At 41.4% G+C, this 27,680-nt stretch overlaps 1 protein-coding gene across 1 annotated transcript; it reads right to left on the bottom strand.

Annotated features, from left to right (window-relative positions):
• Positions 1–10,885: 10,885 nt before the first annotated feature.
• Positions 10,886–27,455, bottom strand: hs2st1b (heparan sulfate 2-O-sulfotransferase 1b). The gene is made up of 7 exons (XM_085398740.1): positions 26,874–27,455; positions 22,613–22,854; positions 18,547–18,632; positions 18,026–18,164; positions 17,841–17,938; positions 12,656–12,813; positions 10,886–12,451 (listed from the first exon to the last, which is right to left on the bottom strand). The coding sequence occupies exons 1-7, from the start codon at positions 26,995–26,997 to the stop codon at positions 12,225–12,227; spliced, it is 1,074 nt and encodes a 357-aa protein (XP_085254866.1). The 5' UTR covers positions 26,998–27,455; the 3' UTR covers positions 10,886–12,224.
• Positions 27,456–27,680: the final 225 nt, after the last annotated feature.

Below are 27,680 nucleotides of genomic sequence, written 5' to 3'. Positions count from 1 at the left end.
TTCCGTGCAACTGAGGTGATATGGTTGCCCCAGGACAGGTCCTCGGTCACAGTTACCCCCAAGAATTTAAAACTGCTCACCCTCTCCACCGCCTCACTGCCAATGAAGAGAGGCAGATGGTTGTTATGACCCCTCTTCCGGAAATCTACAATGATCTCCTTGGTCTTTTTGGTGTTTAAGACCAAGTTATTGTCGTGGCACCATGACTCTAGTTGTTGCACCTCTGTCCTATAGTTTGTCTCATCATTGTTGGATATAAGTCCGAGCACTGTAGTGTCATCTGCAAACTTAACAATGAGATTGGACGTGCAGGAGGAAATACAGTCATGGGTGAAGAGAGTGTATAGCAGAGGGCTCAGAACACACCCCTGAGGGGCACCGGTGTTGACCACAAGGGTGGAAGAGGTGTTCTTACCCACTCTGACACTCTGTCTACGGTTAGTGAGGAAGTCCACAATCCAGTTGCACAGAGAGGAGTTAAGTCCCAGTTGGTGGAGTTTGGGACGGAGTTTGTATGGCCGGATGGTATTAAAAGCCGAGCTGTAGTCTACAAAGAGGAGCCGTGCATAGGTGTTCCTGTGTTCCAAGTGCTTCAGTAATGTGTGCAGCACTGTGGCGATCGCATCCTCGGTTGACCGGTTCTCCCTGTATGCAAACTGGTGCGAGTCCAGGGATGGTGGAAAAGCAGCTCTGATGTGTTTAATGACCAGTCTCTCCAGGCATTTGGCGGGAATGGGGGTGAGTGCCACAGGTCTGAAATCGTTCAGACATGTGACATTTGACTGTTTTGGGATGGGAACGATGGTTGCTGCTTTGAAACAGGATGGTACCAGTGAACAGGACAACGAGGTGTTATATATAGAGGTGAAGACGTCCGCCAGGTCCGCAGCACAGTCTTTTAGCACCCGGCCCAGCACTCCATCTGGCCCGGCCGCCTTCCTGGTGTTAATGCTCCGGAACACACGCCTCAGCTCATGAGTGCTCAGGACTGGAGCAGGATCGGTTGAGGGGAGAGGGGACAGGACAGGGTCGGTGTTCTCCCTATCAAACCGGGCATAAAAGAGATTTAGATCCTCAGCCAGAGTAGAACTGTCGGCTGAGGGTGATGGTGTTCTTCTTTTGTAGTCCGTGATAGCCCTGATGCCCTCCCAGACCTGCCTTGGGTTTGTGTTGTTCTCAAACCTGGCCTCGATACGCCTCCTGTGCTGCTGCTTGGCAGTCTTGATGCCTCTTCTCAGGTTGGCCCTGGCAGCACTGTATGCCTCCTGGTCCCCGGATTTGAAAGCGTTGTTCCTTGTTCGAATAAGTTGTTGAACTCCGTGTGTCATCCAGGGTGGATTATTAGGGAACACACAGAATCGTTTCCAAGTTGTTACATTGTCCACACAGAAACAGATGTAGTCCAAGACAGTGGAGGTGTAACTGTCCAATGCGACACGATTGTCAGTGTCCTGCACCTTGAATACATCCCAGTCTGTGCAGTGGAAACAGTCCTGAAGCATCGGAATAGCATCCTGCGGCCATGTTCTCACGGTTTTGGTTGTAATCCCAGTGCTCTTGATCTTTTGTGTGTATATTGGGTGTAGCAGAAGGGAGAGATGGTCTGACAGACCCAGGTGGGGATAAGCCTGGGCTCTGTACGCATTCGCCATGTTGGTGTACACCTGGTCCAACGTTCTATCTCCTCTGGTAGCACACTTCACATTACGGTGGAAATTGTGAAGTACAGATTTCAGGTCCGCGTGGTTAAAATCCCCAGCCGCAATAAAGACACTGTCCGGGTGTGCTACCAGGCTGTTATTGATGCTGCTGCTCAATTGTGCTAACGCTAGCTTAGCATTAGCATCTGGTGGAATGTAAACAGCGCAGATGTAAACGGCAGAAAATTCCCGAGGGAGATAGAATGGACGGCACTTTAACACCAACAGTTCTACCTCTGTACTGCACAGTCTTTCCGTTACCGTGACGTTCGTGCACCAAAAGTTGTTAATATAGATGCACAGCCCCCCGCCAGTCTTCTTACCCGAGTCCGCAGACCTGTCGGCTCGATAGGCGGTGCGGCCTGCTAGATCAATAGCCGCATCGGGAATGGCGCTGTCCAGCCAGGTTTCAGTGAAAATCATGCACGAACAGTTATTAAAAGTCCGTCGAGTGGCGATCTGCATACCGTAGTCCTGCTTTACAGGTGAAAATAGAGCAACAGGACCGCTAGTCTTTGATTTTATTTATTTTCTTCTGTGTTTTACTTGCATCTATTTGAAAGACTGAGTGTAAACACAAAAAAATTATTTTATTTTATGTGCTGGAATGTGCAGAAAATAGGTTTAAATGTTAAACAAATTTCTTCCAGTCAGAGAATGTTGCATATAATTAAATCTTTGCTTGATGCATAAAGTTAAAAGATTAAAACTAATAAAACAAGTTTTAAAAAGAGACTTTTCCATTTGATTACATTTTGTATGATGGATTATGCAGAAAAAGTATAATTGGGCTGAAAGATCTATTTCTTTATCACCTATTCAGGTTGTAAATTGTGTTTTCAAAAAGTAACTAAGTAATTAATTACTTTTGAAAATAAGTAATCAGTAAAGTAACGGGATTACTTTTTGGGGGAAGTAATCAGTAATTAGTTACTGATTACTTTTTTCAAGTAACTTAACCAACACTGGTTGTAGTCTGATGGTCTTGGGCTGCTTTAGCTTGCTCTAAATGATGGAACTATGAATTCTGCTCTGTACCAGAAAATCCTGACGTAATATCACTTAATGCTCTCAAGCTTATGCACACCTGGTCTATGCAACGGATGCATAAATGCAATGGAATGGATGACTGAAGTCAAATCTGGACTTAGATCTTCAAAACTTTCTGATTGAGATGCTTTGGTCCAACTTTAAACAAGCTGTCCATACCCAAACCTCTGCAATGTGGCTGAATTAAAAGATTTCTGCAGTGATGTGACGGAAGCACACACATGCACAAAAAAACTGAAGCCACCTCTTGTTTTCCTGGTGACTACATTTTAAATGGGTTTTATGCTAGCCAAACGATGGGACTTCATATCACTGTGAATTCTGGTTGTACTTTGCAAAGCCAGTGTTATTGTTGGCTGAAAACGCCCCAGGTCTACACATTCATCCATTATGACTGTGTCTGATTTAAAAGAAACAAAGGTACAAACACCGTGGCGGCAGCTGATATGTTTTGTATGAAAGATTTACTCTATATAAAATTTTTTCTGAAAGGTCTAAACTACAACTCAGTGCGCCAAGAAATATCACAGTTAAATTATCTGACTATGTGAAGTTTTTTTTTAAAAACTTCTTAATCTTTTTTGCTTCATTTTAGCTATTACTTTGAGATTAATGTGAAAATATTTATTTAGTATCAAACAGTATGATTTACTGTAGTTCCTTTTTCTTCTTCTACCCGTCTGATACGATTTTACTGGCTTTTGTTGATTTTAGAACTTCCGTTGATTCATTTAAAAAAGTTTAAAGCTTTCTAAATGGTTCAATCACTCAATTCTGTTCTCTTGTGACTCACTTGATTTTAAAGCATTTATGCAACTTTGATTTTTGTTTAATTTTTTACATGTTTTGGGAGATGTTTGAGATTTTAATTGCACTGTTAAAAATGAGAGCACGTTAGAGTTTTCATTGTTAGACTGAAAGCAATGAGTAGCAGGTTACATTGGTTTGAAAACTGTGGATAAAGACAGCTGGTGGCCATTGTTTACATGTTTGTCTATGGTTCAGTGTGAATCCAGGAGCCTCCGTATCATCGCCAGCTAAATGAAAACACTGAGGCATTTTGGTAACAGATCTCAGATCAGCTAGTGCTCAGCTGCTGCAGTCTAATTCACTCATTTAAAGAAACTGTCCTTGATTAGGTTATTATCAAAATCACTTAGCGGTTCAATAAGAGGAGTATGGGGAGGACTGATGGCGATGTGGTGGTACAGTGATATTCTCTGGCATTGAATTGAACGCTGATAGGTTCACATGCTCACCTCATGGAATGCATCTGACAATGAACGGCACAGTGGAAGCAGGAGGTAAAAAGGGGGAGAGACCGTTCTTCATTCAGGCGCTAATTAGAAAAATTAGATCTATGAAAGGCAGGGAGTGATCGAGGCCTTCAACCTACGTCTGTGTACCGCTGTAGCAGCACAAAGAGGAGGCAACAATGAGCACTGAGGAGGAGGAGGAGGGGGGATAAATAATTTAATCCATTATCTACTCTGCAAAGCTCATCAGCACTGCTACACAATGGCCACGATTGAATTGCTGATTGCATTTCTCTCCTACCCTCCAGGAGAAAATGCCCATGCTCCACAATGTTCTCTCAGCCTGCCGGCACAACCAAGAGCAAGAGAAAGACGGAGAGGGAGGGAGGGGGAGAGAGAGATGGAGCAGTGTAGAGTGTCTTCCACCAAGGTCAAACTACAATACAGCAATCTAATTAAGAGTATCAGAGAGTTTCCTGTATGGGGTCAACCTCCCTGTTGTGCTCACTGGCTCATAATGTCCATTAAGAATTAGTTTATGTACTTCAACATGTAAATGACAGAAATGATCCTGATTAAATCTTTTTTACTCTGATCTTTATTACAATACAATTTTAAATGTTACAAGTTTATCTATAAAAAGGCGCATAGCCATTGCCTGTTTAACAAGCGGTATGTTTGCATAGATTACCGTAGAGAGGTGTGTGTGAGAGCTGTACTTTAAACCATGTTAACAGCATGCTATATGAAGAGTCCCCAGAGGAGAATAATCCTTTTTTGTGTCACCATGGGGGACATTTGGGTTTTTAATATTTCAGCAAGTATTAGATGGATTGCAGTTGACTTCAGTAGTACTAGTCCCTCACAGTTTTCACTTTAGTAACACATACACTCACTGGCTATTTCAGTCAGTCCAATGTTCAACTGCTTGTTATTGCAAATATCTCATCTGCCAATTACATGGGCAGCAACTCCACTGTTGTCAGACAGGCTGGTGTGAGTATTTCAGAAACTGCTCATCTGCTCATCCTACACATGCATCCGTAGTGTTTACAAAGAGTAGTCAGAAAAATGACAATGACCTATTGATGCCAGAGCTCAGAGGAGAATGGCCAGACTGCTTCGAGGTGATAGGAATTCAGCAGTAACTCAAATAACCACATGTTAGAACCAAGGTATGCAGGAGAGAGCATCTCTGAACACGCAGTAGGTTGAACCTTGAAGCAGATGTTCTACAGCAGCAGACGACCACACAGACTGCCACTTCTGTCAGCTAAGAATATTAAAATGAGGCTAGGATTCACACAGGTTTGCCAAAACTAGACAATATAAGATTACAAAACCGATCCCTGGTCATTCAGATTGCAGGGTCCGAACTTGGCACGAACAACATTAAAAGCATGGATCCATCCGGCCTTCTGTGCATACTTTTTTGCATACTTTGAGCCCCGTATATCTAACTAAGTGTTGTTTAAGGAAATCAGCCTACCTGAGTAATGCTGCTGACCATGTCCATCCCTTTGTAACCACAGTACACCCATCTTCTACTTACCCAGCAGGATAATACTCGCTGCACAAAGGTCGGATCATCTGAAACTGGTGTCTTGAACATGACAATGAGATCACCGTAGTCAAATGGCCTCTACAGTCACCGGATCTTGGTTAATGGATTTCCATTAGAGGTGAGTGTTTCTGTGCCTGCTGATACTTTAGGGGCCTTTTGGGTCTGCGTGGAGCAAACTGTCATCGAATGTTGATGATTTCCTGAGTTGACAGTCACAGCTCATTAGCCAATTAACCAATATCTCCAAAGCTATTACATATATTGCCATTATGTTTGGTACATTGCCCTTAGAGGCTGAACCCTACTTTGGTGATCCCCCAGACTTTTCCTCCAGGTTATTCCAACTTTATGCTTTTTATTAAATTTTCGAAAGTTTGATGTCTGCCTCGGAATGAACTCTAACAACCTTAGAGAGCCTCTTGCTAAAGCAAAGGTCAAAGCATCACCACCAGGCAAATGATAGACCTTTTATCTGATTCAATTTAATCCAGCCATTGCTCTATCAATCACTCGATAGAGGATTGGTATTTCTGTCAAATTAGATTAAATGTCCTGAATCATTTCTTTTATTGCATCATCATTTATTGCATCATGTTATCAGCAATAAAACAAAGAAACATAAATTTCAGTGTGGACCAAAGAGGTAGAGCAGCTGAGCTACCACGTCACCCCTAAACAGACCCACAGTGAGATATGATGAGACTTAAATAAAACTAAAAAGAAAAATGGTCAAACCTGAAGCACCAGAGACCGAGACCTCCTGACTTTTAATCCGTACAACGTCTCTCGCTCCAAACTTCTTGGGTCCTATACTCAGTAGCTAAATGTCTTTTATTTTAAGGACAATGGCAGTGACAAGTGATTATTTTCTTCACAGAGCTAAACGTCTATTACTGGTGATATTTAAAAAGTTTGGGGTATTCACCAAGAGTTATTGCTGTTCTGAAAGAATTTCTGAAACCCTCAAAGACTCCTCCAACCATCTGGATGAAAGAACATTTTGTTTGATGCACACAGCATCCATTCTCTACACGCCTTCCCTTCCCTGTCACCTGCTAGAGTAATGACATCAGGCTCGATTGCAACATACTGATGCTAGCATTTAGCTCAAAGCACTGATGGTCCCTAATTGGCAACGCTCTTGTATAAGTAAAACATGAGTAACACAAAACAATGATGTCCTGTTTTGATCAGCACTTACTATATTTTCTCACTGACACCACAGTAGGAGACATTTGCTTGTTCCTGTCATCCTGGGAGCTGTATTGTCTGGAGCAATAGCTCCAGGTAGGATCTCCCATGCCAAATAAGTCCCAGGGTAGGGACCAGACAAAGAGCAATTCAGAAAAGCCCAATGAAACACAGTTCTTAGAGCTAGTTAACCTCACTCGGGAGTGGAAAACTGGAGCCCTCACCAAGAGATGGGTGCCAGGCATAGTTTTGGGGTGTGGAGCAGCCTGGGCATGTCCCTTTGGATGTGTTCTGGGATGGCCAACTAGGAAGAGACCCCGGGGTAGACCCAGAACCTGCTGGAGAGATTATATTTCTCATCTGGCTTGAGAATGCCTCAGGATCCCCCGGGAGGAAATGGAAAGTGTGGCCAGAGTAAAAGGATGTCTTGATTACCATGCTTAGCCTGCTGCCACCATGAGCCGTCTTTGGATGTGGAAGATAATGGGTGGACTTTTTTTTGGAATTCATTTCAAAACGTTTAAAAAGTCTTTCTGTGTGATGAAAAGCACACTTAAATACAATTTACTCCAAAGAAGATATTTAAAAAAACAAAAAACAAATACCCAAATCAAACTGGTTCTTCCAAGTCTAAATAGTGAGGCTAGTCCAAGACTGTGGTAAAGCGACATTCTTTCTACAGCCAGCAGGGGGCGACTCATGGTTGGAAAAAGACGTCCAGGTAAATATAATAGAGAACAACCTTTTTGCTTTTCTGATGACTAAGGTTTAAATTACTGATTCGAGGCCTTATTAAATGCAACATCATGATAATTTTGTAATTTATGATCCTCATTAGAGGCCACCAGCAAGATAAATGGTATTTCTTACTGTGATTGATGTCACAGTAGTTATGTCAATGTTTTGCATCCCTTCATTCATCCATTTTCTTCTGCTTATCCAGTTCAGTGTCACAGAGGCAGCGTACACCCCGGACACATTGCCAGTCTGTCACAGGGCTAATGCACAGAGTCAGCCAACCGTCTATGATCACATTCATACCTATAGCCAGTTAAGTCTATGATAAACAGTACAGTGTTCACCGTAGTCATGTTCACCATTTCAGTTTGTGTAGCATACTGATATTTTCTCCTTAGACAACACTGTTGCTGACGGGAATACTTTTCATTTTAGCACGTGTTTGGTGATGAACCACAGCACAGAAATTCTGGTCTGATGATACAGGGGTGAAAGGAAATTTCATGGCATTCAACAGTTTGAGTAAGATCTTTTTTTTTTTTTTTTTTGCGTTGACACAATATATTTAGTGTGATGGTTATTGGTGTATTTTAGGATCACATAAGTGTTTTCAGGCAAGCAGTTTGTGAGTTTCCCCAAACATTACCATGTACTTCTCCTCCATAGAAATGGATGCTTAGCCCCGTGTCTTAAATGTAATGCTGATACTGGAGGGGGTAAACTATCTGTGTAGCCTCAAATAGCTGCTAGTGTGGCTGAAGAGTCTTTGTCTTGTTCAACTATCCTTTTCACATCATGAAATGTCAATGAGTAACAGGCCAGAAGGCAAGAAAGCATTAATGGATGAGTCTGGCGATGCTTTATGATGATGATGGCCTCCATCATTTTCTCTGCCTCCCATCAACTACAATCTATCATCTGCACCAGGCTCCAGTAAAATATCAGGGACACTTGAGGTTTTCTTGGCCCAGAGCCTCTGACATGCTGGCTTAATTTTACCTTCCACTGCAGCGTGGCGCATTTACATAAAACACAGAGAGAAGTAGTACACATAATGGTCCCCTTTGGCCAAGCGCTTTAAGGTCCTGTCCACAGTCCCAGCGAGGGGCAGTCAAGCTGCCTCTGCTCTGCTCTGTTTGTTTTATGGAGCAGTAGTGAAACCACTTTGAGGTCAGCTAGCTGCAAAAACTGTGCTGGGTCTCCTATGGTCTGCTGAAAAAGGCTTCAAAGCCAATCCAGAGGGCCATTTGGAGAGGTCCAGCCAACTTCCATTGACAAAAAGAGGTCATTATTGTGCATACATTAGATCATTTCACTTATATCAAAGCTGCTGATCAGTTCTTCTTGCAAAGGAAGAGACAAACCACTAAAAAAAGCCCAACGTGTTCCTGTTTGCAGGGAACTTCAGTCACACATCCTGAATTAATTTGAGTGCCGTCATTATGCAAGTACGGCACAAATTGTCCAAGACCAAGTGAAACTATTTATAGCCGTCACTAGGCCTGTGAGCCAAGTGTGCCTAATGGTGTAATTTGTATTGTTAATGGTAATGCACTGTTAGTTTGTTCCATTTGGCTTTGCACAGGTGCATTAATGTGGGCCTGTTGAAGCGTTGCAGTCAGTCCAAGAACCCATTCTGCTATGTGCAGGTTTTCAGCAGCACCACGGCTCCCTCTTGTGGATCAGAGTGCTTAGAACACAGGCTGGCTTCAAGGTTAAGGAAGAGCAGGTTATTTTTGCTAAACGAAACAAATGAAGTGGTCTTATTGTGATGGGAAGACCTGCTTTAAACCAGAATGTCAACCACAAACAGCTACAAGAGCAGCATAGACTTTTGAAAAATCGTGTTCCTAATTAACCTTCAAGCTCATCAGGCACAATCAATATAGAGTGTAGCCTTTTTTCCTAATTGAGATGAAGTAATTATCAGACTATATTCATCTCATTAATGAAACAATGTTCCAATATGCCTGCAGCAAAACTGTTAATTGAGTTCTATTTTCTGAGACAGGAAGCCTCTCCTTGTGTCCATGGCCACAAAGCATCAAATGTGGGTTGGGGCCTTTGTGCTCGTCTCTGTGCAGACACAGGAACAGGCTGTGGACTGGTGGAGCATGGTAGTGCTCTCCCCCCACAGACACTTCCCCTCCCCACTGCCTATTCTCCCATCAGAGAGGAGGCAAGAGTTGGTAATACAGCTGACTTCAGCAGATCATCCCGTCCCAGTGTGTTATTTCACGGTTTCAGTGGTTAAGTGCTCCCTGTTGAGTAAGATATAGCGAGGCAATTATTCTGTAATTATGGAGCCAAAAGACGAGAAATAGAGTCAAGAGTTACTGGGCTCATGTAAATCACTGTAACGGATCTAAAAAGGGTGCAAAAACAGGTTGGATTGTCCACAAGTACAGTCCAGACCATAAGTATGTGGACAATTACATTTTTCCTTCCTCCAAATCAAGTTGGAGTCAGGTGAAATGACAGAGTTCTCTACTAAAAAATTTAGTAGCTAAGGATCCAGTTATTTCTGAACCTCTCTTGTATGGGTTTAACATGTTTAAAGCTCAAACATATTTCTATCCAATATCCATACTATCCCTGATCCAATAGAATGAAGGTACATAAAGCATACAGAGTATTTGAAACTGTATGCTGATGGATTCTGCAAAACATTTGGCTGCGAAACTCTCAAATATCTAATTTAACGCAAATTCCTATTAATGCGACTGTGAATGTCACTACACTCTACTCATCACCCAACCCACCCATGCAGTTGATACCTGCTCCTCCCCGAGCCAGGTTCTCCTGGAGGTTTCTTCCTGCTAAAAATAGGTTTTTTCTTTCCACTGACGCCAAATTTGGCTCGTGGGGTCTCGTCCATTCATTTGTCTATAAAACTACACTGATGCAGAATAGCAGACTGAGGTGACTGTTGTCAGGTCACACTATAAAAATAAAACTGAACTGATTCATTCACCTGGCGAATATCCCCAGATAGTGATCCAGCTGTTAATGCAGTCAAATGGCTGCTCCAAGATGCCAGTTTCTAAATATGCAATTAGGGGAAAAAACCATCGGTTCTACGCCAGAAGTGGAGAGTGGAAAGTTAGTATTATCCACTAATCCACAATAACCACATTACCAAAGAATACAATTGAAAAACCATGGAAAAATCCTTTATATACACAAGTATTAAGTGAATTTAGGTGAACCTTGATTTTTTTTTCCCTTCTTTTTCTTGCTTACTGGCTGCAAAGAATTTTAATCTCAACTGTTCCATGCCCCTGAATGCATGATCCTAAAATGAAGCATATCATTTTCTGGACATAAATTTTTAATAGATTTTAATTCTAAAACTATCTTAAACTCATATAAATATCAATTTTAATGAAATAATCAATGTCTCCAGTATTAATACACAGTCAACTTTCACAGTCTGCATTTTTGCAGCTTTCTTTCCTGGCATTTCATTAATACAGCAGCTCCTTTCTCCTTTCTAGCTTTACCATCCAAAGTCCATAAACATTTACACAGAGCTTTTGCTGTTCAAGACACTCATACTGCTGATGTGTCTGCAGCAGCTGTGCCACTTTCAACGTGTGTTATTTGTGTAATTTCTTCATGCTACTGTAATGTTATAGTTTTATCTTCCTTTGTAAAAATCCCTCGCTCTGCTGTCAGTGGACTTGTCTACATCTCAGGCACACAGCCAACACCCCTTTCATATGAACGTGCTCATAGCTTGGATGGAGTTTATCAACACTTTTGTGTTACTGCTTATAGCTCGATTGCCACTGTTACAGTGTGTGAAATATATCCTGGGTATGTCGAAGTCATTTCATACTGTATCATTTGGTGAAAGTTGCATAAAACAAGTAAATCACCTTTTAAAAGCCAACCAAACTTATTCACAAAATTCATCACACAAACTTGCAGTTATTTGTTTATATTCAGAGTGTTACTGTGGAGAGTGGAAAACAACAGTAATCATAGAAGCAATGCGCCAAAATAAAAGGAAAGTGAATGTGGGATCAGAGGAAAAATAATATTAAAGAAATGTTCTATACATTAATATAAAGGCACTATCAGTTTCTTCTTGCTTGCAGTAGTACTGTACTCAAACATTCCAGCTGTTAGTCATTAGTACCTTTCTCCTACTCCAGGTTGTCCTTTCAGACTAAAAAAACCCAAAAGAACAGCAGCTGTCTTTTAAGAAAAAACATGCACATTAATATCTGTGATAAATCACTGAAATAATGTGTGAAACATGTAAAAATTGAGAAGATCTCAGTGGAATAAAAAATTACCAGTCACGCACCAAAGGATGCAATGATCCAATCTGTTTTCTTTTGCTACAATTTGGTCCAAAAACATGTTAACACAGCATGTAGGAATGTAGCCGTGACCATCTGCACTAAACACTGTTTTGAAGCTGCTGAAGTAGTTGAGGTTTCCTGCTTTTATTTTGAAAGTCCACCCAAACATCAAACATGGTAAAAAACTCTTCTTGTCTTAAGGTTTGGGAAATTCTTTCTCACAGTATAGACTGACACCTTCGTTTTCTCAACAGCTGCTCTAGCAATAAAAAAAGTAGAAATTTCACCACAGTGTCTGAAAGGATTTCCCAACTAGACCCCAGTGAAACCAGCACTGCTTAATGTCTCGTACTTTCCCAGTGTACACGACTTGTCCCTGTGCAGCTTTGTTAATGCTTTTCTGTTGACACTTTTAGTTCACTTTGGGGTAGATCTTTTCATAGAAGAAGCTCTGTGCAAGGACAAAGAGTTCTCCGTCTTTTTCCCTGACGGCGTGGGCACGCACAAACTGAAACTGTTCAAGTGCAAACTCGTAAAATTCATTTTCGATTTTCCAGATGTTTGACTGCTGCAACTTGGCTATTGTCTCTTTGGTGGGGGGCTTCTTCTCTGTGGTCTTCCTAAGGTGGGATTTCTTTCCTGGAGGAACACAAGAAGGTTTAATGATTCCAGGTAGCATGTTGTTACTGCTCTACTAAAAAAGCATTCAGTCAGTTAAGTGTAAATTGAGACCAGGAAAAGGATTCGTCATATAAAAGTAACTCCAGTACTGACAGGGCTCGTTTTAAGGGCATCACAGCCACAAATAAGAAGTAACAGTATGAAATTGTGTTTTGTTGCTACCTGTTCTGTAGAGATCTGTGGCTCCCTTAAAGAAGCGTGGGAGTGCTGCCTCCAGGATCATGATGAAGTCCTCGAGTTCCTCCGTTACTCCCACTAACAGGTACTCGTTTACCAGGTTGTATTTGGCCTGTTCCAGAGCCCATCTACTGCCCGCGTTCCTGCACAAGAAACGGAGATCACAGTGTGAGTGAGTTTAATTTGGATCGCCTCATCTGAAGGCCAGGCTTTTCTTCTGTTACTTATCTACGTCTTTGACATCACTGCACAATACTCCCTAGCGATAGGTGGGTATTATGCAAAGACTGAGCAGCTTTCTTGAATTCTGCCGTTCTTATTTTCATGCTAGCTCTCTTCCAGCAAACTCTAAATTTTCTCAGTGATGAGCAAAGCCGTTGTTGCATTTAAGGAGCACAATGTCCAGGAATGCTGATCATTAAAAGAAAATGACTACATGAAAGGAAAAATGTCAAACTGCATGCATTAGTAACAAGGTTACTGTGATCACACTCATTTACTGTTTAATTCCTAATAATGAAAATGAATGACTCAGTTTATTTATTATTTATTTGAAAATAATCAAAATAATCTCCAAAGGGAATTCAAAGTCATTTCCAAACTGTACACAAGTTTTTTTCCTTCTTTTTATAACAGATGAGTAATTATGATTTTAGTCACATTTCTAATTTCACTGTACAAAAAGCTAAAAATATACATATTCCTATTGTTGAGGTGAAATTTTAGAATAATGCTGACAAAAAAAAAATCTGTCTTTGGCTTTCAAAAGACATTTGAGGGTTATGAGGATGAATGATGAATGTTTTTCTTCTTTTGGAGGATAGGGAGGCTTTAATGAGAAGATCCTAGGTTGGACATATATAAATACTGCTTCTGCCACAGGCTGTTCAGTCACTAATGAGTCTGAGTACACAGATTGTGGACTATATATCTATATATGTGCTGTTTACATCGTCTGTGTAATATGTGATTAGTGAGGAGAAAAAAACCCCAAACAGAACTATACCATATCCTCATCACTGTTTACAAACAACAGATGGAGCCTTTTCTTTCACTCAGCTTGGAGAAAGAATAAATTGTCACACTGCGACTAATTCAAAACAGTCATCTAACATTTTATAACAGACACTGACAGTGAATTACACTTTAGTAGATAGTTAATTACATTACATTCAATTAATCCTTACATTAAGATTCTATTAAGATGTAATGACACTCCTCCATGACTCACTACCTTATTCGTGTTGGAGGGGTTTGTGTGTCCCAGGGGCTATCTCTGGGTGAGGGAGCAGACAAATAGCGATTCAAGAACCCCTATGAGTGAAAGATCTAGGAAACAGCTCACGCTGCCCGGGATAGGGTTACCAGGGACGAGTATTTCAGTACCCCTTCAGCTTGCTGCCACTATGTTGGAGTTTTTCCCAGTGAACAGGAGGGTTTGGTTCCCTGAGCCTGTTTCCCTTTCGTTTGCCCTTATGCCCCGAACGACAGTTTAGAGTACCAGACCTTCTTGGTATCCGTGGGTGGAGTGCTTGAGGGTGTTCCACCTGGGGGCTCCGTCGTCTCACTTGGAGACTTGAACGCTCATGTCAACAACGACAGTGAGACCTGAAGGGGCGTGAAGGGAGGAACGGCCTCCCAGATCTGAACCCTAGCGTATCCATAAGTGCACGTGGCGTCACGACACCCTAGGCCACAGGTTGATCATCAATTTTGTAAATGTATCATCAGATCTGCAGCAGTATGTTCTGGACACTTGGGTGAAGAGAGGTGCTGAACTGTCAACTGATCACCACCTGGTGGTGTGTTGGACCCTGTGGCAGGGGATGATACTGGAGAGACCTGCGGGCCCCTAAAGGTATAGTGAAGGTGCGCTAAGAATGCCTGGTAGAGGCAATGCTGCAAGGCTGTCTTGGTTATCAATGCCTCTACAATGTTGTTGGAGGTTAGAGGCCATACTTCTGGAATGGATCTTTAAGAAGAGGAAACTGGACAGTGTGCTCCAACTATAGAGGGATCACAGTCCTCAGCCTCCCCAGGGAAATCTATGCCAGGGTGCTGGAAAGGAGAGTCTGTCCGTTAGCTGAACCTCGGATACAGGAGGAAATATGTGGTTTGCGTCCTTTTCACGGAACACTGGACCAGCTCTTTACCCTCTCGAGATTACTTGAGGGTACACAGGAGTTTGCACAACCAGTCTACATGTTTTGTGGACTCTGAAGAAGGCGTTTTACCGTGTCCCTCTGAGTCTTCTGTGGAAAGTGCTTCGGAAGTATAGGGCTTCTGGCCCATTGCCACGAGCCATTTGATCCTTGCAAGAGCTTGGTCCGTATAGCCGGCAATAAGTTGGACTCGTTTCCAGGTGGGTGTTGGACTCCGCCTTTGTCACTGATGCTTTTCATAATTTTTAGGGGACAGAATTTCTAGGCGTAGCCAAGTGGTGGAAGGCTTTCACTTGGGCGATCTCAGAATCTCATCTCTGCTTTTCGCAGATGATGTTTCCTGTAAAATAGTCAGATGTCTATTCATATTAATGTACAGAATTCACCTGCTTGCTGCTACTACTGCACATTCACCCAGTGTATATACTATATGTATGTATGTATGTATGTATGTATGTATGTATGTATGTATATATATTAGGGGTGCAACGATATTCGTATCGATATTGAACCGTTCGATACAGTGCTTTCGGTTCGGTACGCATATGTATCGAGCAATACAACATTTGTAATTTATTTTATCAATTTTCCTTCTGGCGATGCTGTCTGTGTTGAGCGCTCAGTGAATCTGCATTCGACTACTCCGCCTAGGCTCGACAGTGCAGCCTAGGCGGAGTAGTCGAATGCAGATTCACTGAGCGCTCAACACAGACAGCATAGTCAGAAGGAAGAGCGCAGGGCAAGCTAGCGAGACAGAAGTTAAGCTCTCCTTGCAACAGGCAAATTGAACCTCATTCAGATCTGGCGTTTGGAATTATTTTGGTTTTCATGTGACGTATGACCCTGAAGGTAAGCGAGTCATGGACTAAAGTAAAACAGTATGTTGGATGTGCCATGCAATGCTCAATTACATTGGTGTGAACTAGTGTGTTAGCGCAGTTAGCTCGTTAACGTGTTGGCCGTCTAGCCCCATGCACGGAGCGATCGGCGGTAGCTCGTTAACGGAGATTTGCCGTGTTGTGGCGTTAAGGTCATTTCAACGAGATTAACCTGAAAGCACTAGTGGGAACACAACGAATATGACTGCACATTTACGCCGACATCATCCTAGTGCAAAGACAAAAACAACAAGCATGCTACTAACTTTAGCCGAGTCATTTAGACAGCTGTTAGCACATGATTCTCCTTATGCTGCTGAGAATATAGCCCAGAAGAAGCGGATAGTATAGCTTTTATTTTGGAAAGAGCCATTTCTCTGTAATAAACTCTCTTTTCCAAAGATGAGTGATTCCTCAATCAGATACAGGGCTCGCAATATCGCTAGCCCGACGTCCCGGAGCTAGCGATTTTTTCAGTCGGGCTACCAAAATCTATCTCTTCCCTGCCCGTCGGGCTATTGTAGGAAAAATAAAGGTCAATGCTTTTGCATTCTTTCAGAAATGTAGCTGGGTAATTATGTCATTGGCATCGGTGAGCCACTGTCAATATGTGACATATTGAAATCGCGTTTGAATTTGCGCTTGTTTTTTTGCTTTCACTTTGCAATCCTGCGAACTGTGTATAGAGAGTGACAGCACTGATCTGTGAGTGATGATAATTTGTGCACCAATTCCTCTGACATTGTCTTATTAATCGTTAGCTTACTATGCAAACATGACAAGTGAAATCTCCCGCAGCTGAGCTTATGTGAGTGCGTGTGTAAAAGCATTTCAGTTCTGCTGAGCCAAATAAGACAGGTCAGGGTGAAGAAGTGACAGCCAAAGAAAAGCTTACCACAAAACGGAGAAGTTATGACAAATCAGACTATAAGGCAAAAAGAAAGTGCAGCTTTATGGTTTCATGGACAAAAGAATTTCTGTGGCTGCAATATGATGAGCTAAATAACCAGGGCTGCACATAAGTGGTCCGCAGGTGCGCATTCGCTGTCAAAATAAAAAACACGCACAAGGGTTAGGGTTAAATTTAAAAACTGTACTTTTGAGTTAAAATATATATTTATAATTTTAATAAATGACAAATAAAAAATGCATGAACATTTTTTTTGTATCGAAAAAATATCGAACCGTGACACCAAAGTATCGAACCGAACCGAACCGTGAATTTTGTGTATCGTTGCACCCCTAATTAATATATATATATATATATATATATATATATATATATATATATATATATATATATATATATATATATATATATATATAAATGTTCTTCCTCTACACCCCCCCCCCAATTTTTGCACATGTCGGGGAGCGTGTCAGGCTACATTTCACTGTGTGTTATACTTGTATAACTATGCATGTGACAAATAAAGAACCTTGAACCTTGAACCTTGGTTCTGATGGCTTCGTCAGGTGGTGGCCTCCAGCTCGCACTGAAGCAGTTCGCAGCTGAGTGTGAAGCAGTGGGAATGAGCAACTCCAAGTCTGAAGCCATGGTCCTCTGAAGCTCACAATTGATGGGAGCGGGCGATCGACAGACGGATTGGGTCCGTCGTGGTGAAGAGAGAGCTGAGTGTAAAGGCAAAGCTCTGTATTTACCGGCCGATCTACATTCCTACCCTCATCTACGGTCACGAGCTTTGGGTAGTGGCTGAAAGAATGAGATCATATATACAAGTGGCAGAAATTTGCTTTCCTCAAAGGGTGGCTGGCGTCTCCCTTAGAGACAGGGTGATGAGTTCAGCCATCTGGTAGGCCCTCAGAGTAGAGCCACTATTCCTCACTTTGAAAGGAGTCATTTGAAGTGGTTTGGGCATCTGACAAGGATGGCTCCTGGCTGACGTGTTCTGGGGATGTCCCATCGGGAGGACGCCCTGTGGCATGACCCGGGACATGCTGGACATGCACCCTCTCTACATTTATTTGTATTTCCCATTTTGTCCCTTCGAAACGACTTCTGCCCTGCGCCACTGCTGCATCCCGTTGATGCTAAGCTAGCAGCCTAAACAGGAGTTGTAGCAGTTCAGAGAAAGAGAATGATCGGGCTGTCAGGTGCAGCCCACTCACCAGCACTCTGAATAGTGACCACAGAAGAAAGGGATCTGCAACCACAGTTTCTCCGGAGCACAGTCAGACCCACCTGATGACACACACTCATCAAAGGTCTGAAACACAATGCGAAACGCTTGTCATTGTATTATCCAGACAAAAAACAGGTCATTCGAAAAGGATGCAAGCTGTAAAAGAAGCACCTTCTTGTCTCCTTGTTTCCTTCGTCGAAGGCCTGGTCTGTAGTCATCTCCAAAACGTAAAAAATAGTAGTACGATACAAGGCGCTCTATGGGATCACGCACCACATTGATGTACAGTGGTTTACCTTTCATGCCATGTCTGAACAAAAAGAAAAGGGAGGGCACATTCTTTAAAATCTTTCGAGACTTAATTTATACTTCACTGCAGCAGCACATGAAGCTGTGCTGCTGAATTTTATTGCATTCAAAAAGCATATTCTCCCTAGTGAAAGCATGGAGCAGCATCAGGGAGTGAGAGTGCAAGTTAACCGAATCTCTCTCACTGAGAAACACTTAGACCATTAGAATAATTACCTGTGATCACAGAGATGATAGTGTCAGGGGAGATAAGGACAACAATGCCATTAATCAACACTAAAGCACATGTTAGCGATCAATACGTGACCTCCCTTTATCTGCTCTGCTGGCTGTTTGTAACTAATCTGGATATTAATGGTATTACAGGAAATGAAGGGCCTTACTTTGAGAAGTCCAGATAAGCTACATGGCCGTGGTAGAAGCCGGGCTTCATCTCTCTCCATGAGGTGACGTTCCTGACAAAGCGCACCTGGAGACAAAGATAATGGAAACTAATTACGGAGCCGCGGGGAAACGGAGCCACAACAGAAATGTTTGTGCTACATGTTGCTACAAACTTTACTCAGTTACAGCGCAGAGTTCAAATACAGCAAAAGTGTCAACCCTTCCCAATGAACAAATGAGCATTTGCATTCATATTTATAACTGGAACACATTTTGATAATGAATAATAAATACTAATAATTTTTGGTCATGTGACAGGGTGGAGCCCTGTAGGTCAAAACGCTGTTATAACATGCAGGTGAATCCCAAAGAAGTACATGCCTGTCACTTCTTCGTCTGTTTTCAAGCACAAGCTCTGAACAAGCTGCAGATTTTGAGCACTTGAATTTCACATACAGCTCCAGTCACTAAAACATCCTTGACAGAGTCTTTCCTCTTACACTGCGCCACTGAATGGACAGAATATTTATCCATGCATGTTTTTGGTCTGGATGAGTCACAAAAGCTGCCGTTTAAGGAGAAGAAGTTCAAAGTAGAATGTCAAAGTAAAAACAAGCGTTAAGTAGCTAATGTCCATCCATTTTCTAAACCACTTATCCAATTTAGAGGGCTTGAGCCTAACCCAGCTGTCACAGAGGCAGGATACATACCGAACAGGTCGTCTGTCAGTCCACTGAACGGCTAACATAGAGAGACACAATCGCACTCTGATCTAACATGCGTGTCTTCAGCTTGTGGGAGGAAACTGGAGTACAGAAATTCTTTATCATAAAGATACTACAGAAATGAAACATGAGTATTAATGGTGTACACATTACATGATGATAACGTAATGATCTAAAACTCTGAGATTACTTAAAATGTGTTTATGTAAGCTTGAAAAGAAGTTCTTACTTAAATAAGGCACATAATCTGGTAACATTAAAAAAATTATTTCAATCAAATTCTGGCACCGACGTCTGTATAAAAGGTTCCTTAAGCTGTAACATTGTGTTCAAACAGTGTTCGGATGAAATGAAGATGATTAAATTGTGTGTCTACTAAAAGGTTTCTAATGAAACTGCACATGGAGCACTAAAACACTGGAAAGTGGATCAGGTGGAACCAAAGCACAAATCACTGAAAATTACTTCATAGATTCATAGAATTTTCTAAATAGAGAACAAAAGCCTCTAAATAGAAAGAATACTGTCAAAGAAAGGCCGTTTACATGCTGAGAGGACGAGCAGCATCTGTGACCAAATGCTGAGGAGAGCAAACAAGGCCAAAAACTTTGAGAGGGTTAAGAAAGACAGATTTAGATGTGAACAAAACTTTATTACAGAAAAGTGAAATGTAAGGACACATACAGAATTATACCACAGCATATCAAGCCCACAGGGAAACAGGGTGATGGGAATATTGAAATCTTCTGGAATAAAACTGGTTCTTGAATGCTGCAGTCAGGAAAACAAAACAGAAGCAAACAAACACTAAGCTAATCTGAAGTTCAGGGACTTTTTGTGCCCAAGGCACAACACAAGACCTCATTCACATTTGCAATCATATCTGCTTGTATGAACAGTATTCAGTATACAACAGCCCACAGTTGGAGTTATAAAACCAAGCGTGACAGAAAGACTGCAAACATACTGGCGATGCAGACGGTGACGTGCTGAATCACAATATGTAAACACTCTTAGCATATAACGCATCGCTTATAAATGTATTTCATCACAGACACCAAAACCAGCAGTGTTGATAAATATAAACCAAATCTAACCTAATAAAAACAGTCTAATATGTATTACACTATCTCCCTATCACATCCACCACCTTCAGAGCAGAGAGAAGGCAACTGGACTGCGGGTTGATATCAAGCTGGTGGCAGGGTTCAGGAAAGTCTGGTTTGCCTTATATATGATGCTTATTACCTTGAAAGACAAATTACCGTAATGAATTTCAGAAAATTTGAGAGCACTGAAGAATGTTAGGGTCAGTTGGTTCCATCAGTATTTAACTGTATAAATGACCAGGATGATGTTAAGTTTTCTTTCAGATTCTGCAAACATGGCCTCTCCACGAATACACTGGATGCGCAGTGGCAGCTCTCACCTGCATATCATCACCACCTGCACATATCCACTGCCTGGTAATAGATGTTTTTATTATAATGCACCAACTCAAATAAAATACACTCACCAAATTACGGTGACACACATCACTGCAGTAAGAAGAACCAATGAACACCAACCTAAATATGATCCATAGATATTCATGGGGTGCTTTGACCATTTGTGGAATGAGGGTGGTAAACATAAAGAGGTTTAGATATGAGGCTGGTGTAGATACATTCCCAGATGGACTATTATTATTATTATTATTATTTACAAAGTGGAATATGTACCTTTTTAAAATCTGCCTTTTATTTGCTCAAACTATTTTTGTCACGCTTAATATGGAGCCCATCCACTCTTTGATTAATGAGGCCCCTTGGACTTGCTTTAGGGTACACCCTTTGAGAACCACCAGTCTAAACCAGCGGTCCCCAACCCCCGGGCCACGGACCAGTACCGGGCCGCGAGAGTTGAGGCTCGGGTGTGAAATCTATGGTTTTCAGGGTTTTTATCGTTAACTCTGTTTCCCTGGGTCTTTTCCCGTTGTTGTACTTCTGTCTTATTTTGAAAGAAGTATTTACGTGTTACCATAGCGACCAGAGAGCATTAAGGGGCAGAGAGGAGGATGTTAGTCGCATTTCAGGAGGACGCTGCTAATAAAGTTACACAATTACACTGTGAATTTGCGTTTATTATTATATTTACAAATACCACCGTTTTTGTCTTGGTCGTATCATTTTATTTTGTTGGCGCAAAAAAGATTGGGGACCACTGATCTAAACTATTAAATAACTAAACGCCTTAGACGTTATAAACTTTAGCTTCTAGTGTAAATTATGCCACTGATCAACAGCATAAAAACACAACACATTACACACATGGACAATATTATGGACAATTAATTATGACATTTGAAACATACACAGATTAATATCACCCTACACTATTAATAAATATCGCAAAGTCAAACATACCTTGGCTGGACTGGATGTTTTAACTTGATACAAAAGTGTTCATATGTAAAAATGAATCTTGGCCGTGACGGGACTGCAGACTGTTGTTTACCCTCATACGTGTGTGTGTGTGTGTGTGTGTGTGTGTGTGTGTGTGTGTGTGTGTGTGTGTGTGTGTGTGCGTGCGTGCGTGTGTGAGGTGGGGGTGGTGAGTAGGTGCGAGCCTGTTGTGAGACGGCAGACAGGATATTACTTTGGCAACTACAAATAACACCACTATAGCTTCAGGGCATTTACACTGTGTGAACTGAGCTGCTCTCAGCAGTAAACATTCACTAAGAGTAACAGGATGCGGAGAAAGACACAGACAATTCTCAAACCAAAATATCATCAGGTTTCATTATTTTCAACGTGCAAACAAACACACCGGAGAGAGGGATTCATTAACAGACAACAGCCGCAGATGATTTTCCCTTCCACCACCACAGAGTACCTTTTTCATGAGTGATGTGGATCATCAGAATAGCGTGAAATTGGCAACTCTGTTTATTACAAGTGTTATTAATGAGAATAAGAGATGCAGCAATGTGCCAACACTGGCACAAAAGCAGGAAAGGGGATCGCTTGCAAGTAAACAAGGAAGCAAACAGGATACTAAATGTTAAAACTTTAAAAACACATTTTCTCTGACCTGAAGATTGCACATTCTTAAATATTCTCTCTAGGACTTCAGCATGTAAGAGTTGCAGAAATATGTCAAAAACAAAGTTAGCTCAACCTAGTGAGATGAGGGACAATAATGAATATTTCTAAGATACAGAAGAAACATTAGTGGAAAATACTCCACTGCGATCTGTCTAGGTATAGAAGCATAAACAGAGCCTTTAAAAATGTATTCCTGCGCAAAATATAATAAACGTTACTCTGTCATTTTGGCTGAGTGTGTGAAGTCTTACTTGGTCTTGTAGAGACATGACAGGGTTGTTCTTGGTTGTGTTGATGTGCAGAACGTGGAAGCGATTCTTCCCACACAGGTCGTAGGCGATGTTAGTGAAGGACGTGCTGGCTGTTTTGGGCACTCTGTTGTAGATGATGACCGTGTCGTCGTTTTCTACTATCGGCGAAACTTCCCGCCCACCCCCGTATTCGCTGTGACGCTGCTCTACTTCGGCCACCTCGTGTCTGGCTATGGTGCGTTCTGAACAAGCAAGTAAACACAGTCTGTTGTTAACATTTTAATTAAACAGCGCACAACTGAATAAGCACAATATTATAATATTCGATTTAGCACTAAAAAAGGACAGTCACTCCAGCTTATCACACCACCATGAAATAGTCAGTCAGTAGTTTTAGGGAGCAATTTGCATGCCAGGTAGTTGGATGTTGTTCGAAGAGATTTATTTAACCTTTATGTCTTCCTATTCGTCTTCTTTGTATTTGCTGATTAGCTAAACAGCTGGAATGAGTGAGGAGCAGGAGCAGACTGGCAGCTGCCAGATGAAATAAACCCTGAGATGAGATTCTCCCCTCCCACAGGAACATGGCATAAGGCCAGTGAAGCTTGTTAGTTAGCATGCCTTAATTAAAGAAAACAACAAGTCCTTCAAAGCACAATAACATCAAAACAAGTAATTAGGCTTTTGATGATAACATTGACAGGAGGCATAATTAAAGGTGTTTTCTCCCTCTTCTTTTCTCCACTGCAATGTTAATTAAAGACAATTACGCGAATGGCCTTGTGTCTCTTAGACCGGATGTGTGGCGCTCAGTATGCTGCAACATCCAGCAGTCCAGCAAATCCTTTACTGTCTGACACGATGAAGGCTGATGAAGCTCGGGGGGTGGAGGCTGTTTGAGTTCCTTTTGTCTCCATTTTAAGGCAGATGGATGGTCACTTATATTAAAGATTAAAGAAAATGGGATGTGTGCATATTTTTCTGTTAGGCGTGTGTTCCTGGTAACTTATTTACGGGTTGATTAAATGGAAGAAAAAATAGTCAGACCAGTCTTTAAGCAAGAAAGACAGTGAAAGCAGTCCAAATTGAGCACAGTGTAAGTGGTGAGGTTAAACTAATGCATTTGTATTTAATGAGAGCCGCTTGAAAGCATATTTTGTATGACGTAAAAATGTCAAAATGCTGTTGAGATGGCTATGGAGCCGAATCTGGAACAAAATCTTTCTCAAGAAAAAAGATTAAACTAAGTACACTGGCAGGCGTCAGTGCTACTCAGCATCCTAGTAGATACACATATGACTTCTTGTTATCGAATTCAGAAGATTTTCAGGGAACCTTTGATGGCTGAGGAATAAAAATACTGAAACTACAACTTCAACAGTTTATTCAAACTAAAAAAAACATGTACAGTTATTTTTTCTGTGTTAATTTCCTGTAAGCATTAATTACTTTCATCTTTACTTTGATACAGTATAACTTTTGATATTTAAGATCATGATTTTTTCAGTTGGAAATTTTATGTTTGCAGATTTGGGTGTGTTTTTAGCCTTTTAAATCATCTTTGATTGATGAGTTTTGGCCTTGATCTCGCAGGGCGTCAATGTGGCATTAACTGAGAGAAGGGTGGAATCATGAGCGATGACTTCAGATATGTTGTGGAATGCACACAATGTCTGTGTAGGTTCTCAGTCATCCAGGTCATGGAAATTTAAGGCACTTGGAAAGAAAAGCGACTGGACTTCCTCTTTGAAGAGAAAGGAAACCTCAACATTGAAGTTTACCGGAAGCCCACACACCCAGATCAGTACCTATTCTTTGACTCCCACCACCCTCTGGAACACAAACTTGAAGTAATCAGGACCCTGCAACACTGAGCCAAAAACATTCCCTCTAAGCCAGAAGGGAAAGAAAGGGAACACACATAGGTAAAGAAAGCTCTTAAAATATTACACCAACTAAGGAGAAAATGAATGACAAACAGAACAATATTGTTATCTCTTATGTAGCAAGTTTATCAGAGAAACTCGGGAGAATCTTCTCCAACTATGACATCCCAGTATACCTCAAACCCACCAATACACTCAGACAAACACTGGTTCTTCCCAAGGACAAAACTCCTAAACAAAAACTAAACTACGTAATATATGCTGTTTTCTGCATCGAGGAGCGCTCAGACCTCTACAGTGGAGAAAACAAAGAGCCAGTCCATAAACACATGGCACAACACGGAAGAGCCACCTCAACAGGACAAGACTCAGCTGTACATCTGCATCTAAAAGACAAAGAAGACAGATGGACTGAAAGAGCCATCTACAGTGGCTTGCAAAAGTATTCGGCCCCCTTGAACTTTGCAGTTATTTATTTGTAAAAAATGTTTGGAATCATGTATGATTTTCGTTCCACTTCTCACGTGTACACCACTTTGTGTTGGTCTTTCACGTGGAATTCCAATAAAATTGATTCATTTTGCAAGCCACTGTATGTGCACAGAGGGGGTGGCTTCCAACACCAACTGTCTGCCACCCGCAATCCAGTGTTGAGATCCCTTCCGAAGCACCTTAACACCCACTCACGTCACTTGATCTCAATAGGTCACAGGACAGGGTGAGGCAAGGTCTTAAAATGGTTTCACCCAATACCTCTGTTAATAATGACCCACACCCTTTTTCATACCTTGGCTCATGTGATGAGTCTACGACCCTCTTAAGGGACAACTCCCAATACAGCTTAAATAGCTGGGACCCTCTGCCATTTGGACTTAAAACTGAAGAAGCTTCTCAAATGAGAGGTGAAACATCTTCTATTCTATTGTATTCATTTGTATTATTTTAAACATTAAAATACTTAATTATCACTTCCACAACATCTGCTTGATTAGGCTTATAAAATGCGGATGACCAGGGTTAATTTTCTTGGTTGCCAGGGCGACACATCCCCTCTGAATAAATTTAGTCAAAAAAAAAGTGATAATTATTATCCTTGAATATAAACTAATAAGATTTATTATAAGTCACTATTTCACATTTTGCTGTGAGCACATATTCCCGATATACACGTGTACAGCTCGCTTCAATCAAACTTTATTAGTAAGTGATGAAAAACACTGTTTGTGTTTATCTTAGAAGTCCATTGCACAAAACTACTACTAATCTTCTGGTTTCTAAACGGATATAGCCTCCAGTGTCAGCGTTTTTCAGTGTCCCAAATTTCTTCTAAAGTTGGGAAACGAGCTCAAACTTGCAGACACACAGAGCCAAATGAAGATCAGATCCTGCTGTAGATGATTTGGCCTCACAGAGCTCTGATCCAAACAAAATGATTCATGGCAGCATTTCTGTGTTCAACCACGCTTGACGTTTTGTGCTTGTAACCCAACATGGAACTTGTCTGTGTTTCCAGGAATCTTTACTGAATATTAATGTGGAATGTCTGGCAGTCTGCGCAGGTGTTGGCTGCACTCTGTTTTCACATTTGAAAGGTACAAGTGAAAGAAGTAATTGTGCAGTAAGGAATCAACATGGCTAGTTTACAAAAAATTGTCATCACTTGTGTGTACTTTTCTGCAATAAATGTTTAAAATTACTTTTGAAAAAAATGTCTATATATTATATTCTTATGTTGATGACCAAAGATTCTTTGGTGGGTGCCAAGTTTTTATTTATTTATTTACATAAACAGGGAAAACCCTGTGCTTGAAGGGATATACTTCTGATGGGTGGAAAAATATGGATTTCCATCAAAATCAAAATTAAAACATACTGGCGTTGTTTTCAGGTTTATCCTTTTCCAATTAGGTCAAATCCGTGTACACAATTAGCCTGGGGAGGCTTTGGTGCATAAGCTTATTGAGACTGGAATATCTATGTATGTGTGTCACATGTCTATGTTGATAAACACTACTCTTCTAAATTATCTTACAGTCTTACAATCTGATGATAATAACAAAGAGTATAATAAACACTGAATTCAATAATAAGCAAAGCCACTATGGAAACTAGCTGAAACCAAACTGAACTGAAAATAAAAATGAAAATAAATTGATCACAATAACGTCGATGTTTGAGGACTTTCAGCATTGTTATGTAAATGATTTTTAAGTTTTAAAAATCTCCTGACTTTTTTCCTATAATGTAATTTTTGGTAAAAACTTGTCCGAATGTTTTCACTTTTTATAAATTACAAATTCTATGTTGCATTGCCGCAGTTTTCAAGCCTCAATAAGCTGGGTTACTAGGTGAACCCACCTTTGCTGTGGTCTTACCTAGTTTGGCTCTGGACTCGTCCAATTTCTGGATCTGATTCTCGATCAGCAGCATCGCCACTCCGAATGCCAAAACAGCCAAAAGCTGGATCTTTGGCAGCATCATGATCCTTAAAATCCCCATCAAACAACCGAATGAATCATGCCGTGGATGCCGGTAGCTTCAGGTTTCACATCCACTGATAACGTTTAACCCAGCACAAGCGTCTGCTGCTGGAAACTGGACTGACTCGGATGTTTTGATTTATATATTGCAAATCGAAATCCGGACGCCGAGGTTAGTTGCTGAGCATCATTAGTAGATATAGAGCTCAGCAGCCATCCTGCAGGGTTAACTCAGCGTTAGCAAAACAAACTAACAGCAGCTAGCTCCGTGCTAACACTGGCCAACCTCACACTACCGGCATATTTCAAAACCAGCTTCGCTGTTCGTGTTTTATTTTGGACTTAACCTGCTTTGCCAACCGCGAGTTCGTGCTGAGCTCACAGACATGAAGGCAGTGAAACACAGGTGACTGCATGAAAGATAACCGAGTCCAAACTAAGCTTCTAGCAGGAGTGTCGCTTCTTCTTCATCCTGTGTTTTCATTGGACAACCTCAGAAGAACTCTAAAGGCTCATGTCGCCACCTACTGGACGGCAGTGTGTGCAACAATTATTCCCCACAATGCATAGAGAAAGTTCACAAGATGTTAGTGAGACAAGCTGTTTTGTATGATTTGGAAATGGTAGCGCTGACAAAAAGAAAGGAGGCTGAGATGGAGAAGGGTCACTGGGAGTGACCAGAATGGACAGCATTAGAAACAT

This window comes from Rhamphochromis longiceps, linkage group LG23 (genome assembly GCF_057381845.1).
Source record: "Rhamphochromis longiceps isolate RC_006_pf linkage group LG23, R_longiceps_female_GT1.1, whole genome shotgun sequence".
NCBI classification, from domain to species: Eukaryota; Metazoa; Chordata; class Actinopteri; order Cichliformes; family Cichlidae; genus Rhamphochromis; species Rhamphochromis longiceps.
The sequence above is the reverse complement of the archived record's forward strand: the minus strand, read 5'-3'. Positions and strand labels throughout refer to the sequence as shown.

What these genes read in the sequence shown, in the direction of transcription:
- hs2st1b (XM_085398740.1), bottom strand. Translation starts at nt 26,997, where the DNA reads ATGGGGATTTTAAGGATCATGATGCTGCCAAAGATCCAGCTTTTGGCT. An exon ending in CGAGTCCAGAGCCAAACTAG is followed by an intron (nt 22,855 to 26,873) that starts GTAAGACCACAG and finishes TTGCTTGTTCAG; the next exon opens with AACGCACCATAGCCAGACAC. An exon ending in GCTTATCTGGACTTCTCAAA is followed by an intron (nt 18,165 to 18,546) that starts GTAAGGCCCTTC and finishes CTTTTTGTTCAG; the next exon opens with ACATGGCATGAAAGGTAAAC.